The following is a 3,656-nucleotide window of genomic DNA, read 5'->3' as shown; positions in this document are numbered from 1 at the left end:
TTAAATTAAATAATTATTTAAAAATTCACTTTTCATATAATCAAAAGTCAACTCTCAGTGATATTCATAGTTATTTTTTTAATTGATATAGTTGTTATAGAAAAAACTAAAACTAAAAAAGATAAATAATATCTTTTGAGTTCATTTCTAAGAAAGAACACAACTAATCTCATTTAAATTGAGAATTGATTATTCTAATAAACATCTAATATGAAATTCTTAAATTTACTATTAAGTACCAAAAGTTGAATAAAAAATTATTGTGAGGTCAAATTTAATAATTTAATGAGGACAAAAAAATATTATCATCATACACTGCTCAAAAATTTTTTAAATTGTAGTGAAATACTACAATGTGTATAAATCTGTCCCTGCCTATAGATATTGAATTTAATTCCAGTATTTGAAACAAAAATAATTAATTTAGTTTAGATAGAATTCAATTTAATTCTATTGTTTTCTCTCAAAATAAATTCTGACCAAATAGGTCAAATTTGAAATTCCATTATAGTGAGATTTCACTTAAAATTTAAAATGTCTAAACTATCTTTAAAATTTAATTACTTCTTCATAATTTTTGTCACTCATATTTTCTCGACGCCTCCCATTTTTTAACATACATTCTCTCTTTTTTTACCACTTTCATTTTCTTTCCTTCTTTTTTCTTTCCTTCAATTCACTTAATATAATATATACTTTTTTTAAAGGTCTACTATATGTGTAGATCTAAAAAAATCATTCACACATATGAATTTTATGTGTTTAACTTATATTAATAACACCAAATAATTACTAATACGTCTGAACATTTTAAGTAAAGTTGTATCAATGATGACACTAACAAAAAATGGTATAATTTCATTCCAGTTTAATAACATGAATTAATTGTTATAATTTATTATTAATAACTAGTTTTGTTTTGCTATATCATTAGACCACTCAACAAATTGGTTATTGATAATTCATGTTTATTTTTTGTTATTGGTTTATGTTAAAATCAAATATGAGTATTTCTATTATAAAATTTTAATTTATTTAATAAATATTTTAAATACTAAAATTTAATTTAATTCTATAATTTTACTAATTTATTTAAATATTAAAATTCAATTCAATTCTAACTAAAATTTAATTTTTGATATAATTCAATTTAATTTTATACTATAAAAATTTTTCGAACAAGCGGTTAATGTTCAAAACTTCAAATAGTTTTGAAATAAGAAGATATTTCCAATTAGCAAAATTTAGTCGTTCGTCCAGCTGCTTGTAGTTTGTTTTTCAGCAAAAGCTTATTATTTAGGTAGCTCAAAACCCTGGCAGAGTTCATATTCTCTTTGGCATAGATAGATTTTTTTTTGCAGATTAAAGATTAATCTGTCACACTCAATATTTATTTAAATAATTTTTTTTACAGTATCTTTTAATTTATTTAAAAATTTATTATTGACCAATAAATTATTACTGCTTAAATAAACTAATAATGAGACTTAGTTGCATAGACAAATTTTATAATGTTAAAAATTTGACTCGGACCACGTTTCTGTCTGATGCCTTATTTGGGCCAAAATGGCCCATCACTCTCTGGATATTATTTATATTATTAGGATAGAGGTTAACATAAATAGTGACAAAATAAAAAAAAATATTTTGTTATAATTGAATTTTAATTTAATTTTTAAAATTTTAATTTTTTAATCATGCCAGTTCTTGCGATAATTTTTATTACAGAATAAATTTAAAAATTTAGAAATTAAATTAAGATAATTAATAAAATTTAAAAAACTAAATTAAAGCTCAAATATAACTTAAAAAATTATTTATCTCAGTACTTTCTTAAAAGAAATTATTAGAAAAGGAAGTAAGACCTGCAAAGTTGGAGAAATGAAATTGGTATCTTTTTATAAATATTTTTATTCTAGATTAATTATTTTTAATATAAAAAGAGTATACAGTATACACAAATTCAAATAACATTTGTCTTCAAAATTGTATGTAGCAATTAGCAAAACCGAAACCCTATCAGCTAAGAAGCTAATATGCTATACCAATCATTCTTATTATTATTCAATTCTGACGAATCCAAAGAAACAGAAAACTAAAACCTATGCATTGTATCTAACTAACTGGAACGAGAACTGCAGAATTAACCAAAAATGGCTGTTGAAAAACTCACGAGAAAATTAAAATGGAAGAAAAAATAAAACTGCTTCAGAAGAAAAAGGGATCGGCGTAGTTGAAGTTAAACGGCGCCTTATTATTATTATTATTACTGGAGGTGCAGTTGGAGTTGGAGGAGAGAAGAAACTCCGGCGAATCGGGCCCAAACAGCGGCGGCGGCAATGTATTGAAGTAACTAGGCATCATCGTCATTGGCTCCATCAACGGCGGCGGCGGAGGAGGAGGTGGAGGCGGAGGAGGCGCAACACACGAGTTTATATACTCCTCCGTCAAAAGCGGCGGCGACGACGACGACGTAGTTTCATCCTCCAGATCTTCCTCCACCACCACCGGTTGCTCTTCCTGCTCCTTCCGTTTGTCGCGAGGGAGGCCGGTAAGCTTCTGAACCAATTGCATGAAATCGCGAGGGTTTGTCTCAATAACCCTAGGAGAATGCGTATAAATTATCACGGGTTGCCGTTGCTGTTGCTGCTTGTTCTGATTCTGATTCTGATTCTTGCTGATGCAATGAGATTCCTTATTGATTTTCAGATGAGTGGTGGGGGTTTTGTTCTTCATCGCCGCCATGGCGGTGCCACCGCTTTCTCTCTTCGAGTACAAGTGCAATGGCGGAGGGGCCATTCTTGATTATTCTTCCCAAATTCCCAAACAATAACAATGAATGTTTATAGAGAGAGTGGTTTATGCAGTGTTCGTTGTTTTATCTTAATTAATTTGTTAATTGTGTTTAGAGTGGGAGATTATATTGTCAAAGCTGGAAGATTAATAATGCTAATAGGGGAAGAAGGTTAATTAATTAATTAATTAATTAAATAATTAGTTAGTTAGTTGGAGTTTGTTTGCGAAGCAAACTCTTTCCGTTCCTATGCCGATGCAATGCTATCACTCACCAAATTATCCCTAACTTTTCGCCATTACGTGGGATTCGATCCAAATCTTTTGTCACTTCTTTCTGTTATGCCTTTCTTTTTTATTTAGTGAATACTAAATAATCTTTTTGTTATTATGTGCAGTACTTATAATAACCAATTACAAGGGATTAGTAGTAGTTGGTAAACACAAAAAACCAAAAAAGAAATAGCAATAAGAGCTACTAAAGTAATCAAGTATTTTCCGAAGAGAGAATATTAAATAGAAAAAGTGTAGATAGACAATGAAAATATTAAATAATATAAATAATAGATGTATTAGATGTTTATTTTATTAGATGTGCGGAATTGCATATAGTTATTCTAATATTAAAATTTAGATGGATAATTTAGAGGTGTAGTTATTTTTATTTGATTGATGATTATTCATATTATTCAAAAAAATTATTGGTTATGCAGCACAATCCTATTAAATATCATCATCATCATAAATACGAAACAAAGTATTTATTACAATTTAAAATATCATAACATTAAACACTACAAAAAAATTACGGAAGTAGCAATCGATTTTGATCATCATTAAAATTTTGGTCGGTAATTTAAAAA

The 3,656-nt window shown here is 27.7% G+C and overlaps 1 protein-coding gene across 1 annotated transcript; it reads right to left on the bottom strand.

The window, feature by feature from the left end:
* Nucleotides 1-2,208: 2,208 nt before the first annotated feature.
* Nucleotides 2,209-2,799, bottom strand: LOC107462266 (VQ motif-containing protein 20-like). The gene has a single exon (XM_016080846.1). The coding sequence runs from the start codon at nucleotides 2,797-2,799 to the stop codon at nucleotides 2,209-2,211; it is 591 nt and encodes a 196-aa protein (XP_015936332.1).
* Nucleotides 2,800-3,656: the final 857 nt, after the last annotated feature.

Source organism: Arachis duranensis, chromosome 8 (assembly GCF_000817695.3).
Source record: "Arachis duranensis cultivar V14167 chromosome 8, aradu.V14167.gnm2.J7QH, whole genome shotgun sequence".
NCBI classification, from domain to species: domain Eukaryota; kingdom Viridiplantae; phylum Streptophyta; class Magnoliopsida; order Fabales; family Fabaceae; genus Arachis; species Arachis duranensis.
This window is presented reverse-complemented; position numbering and strand designations above follow the sequence as displayed.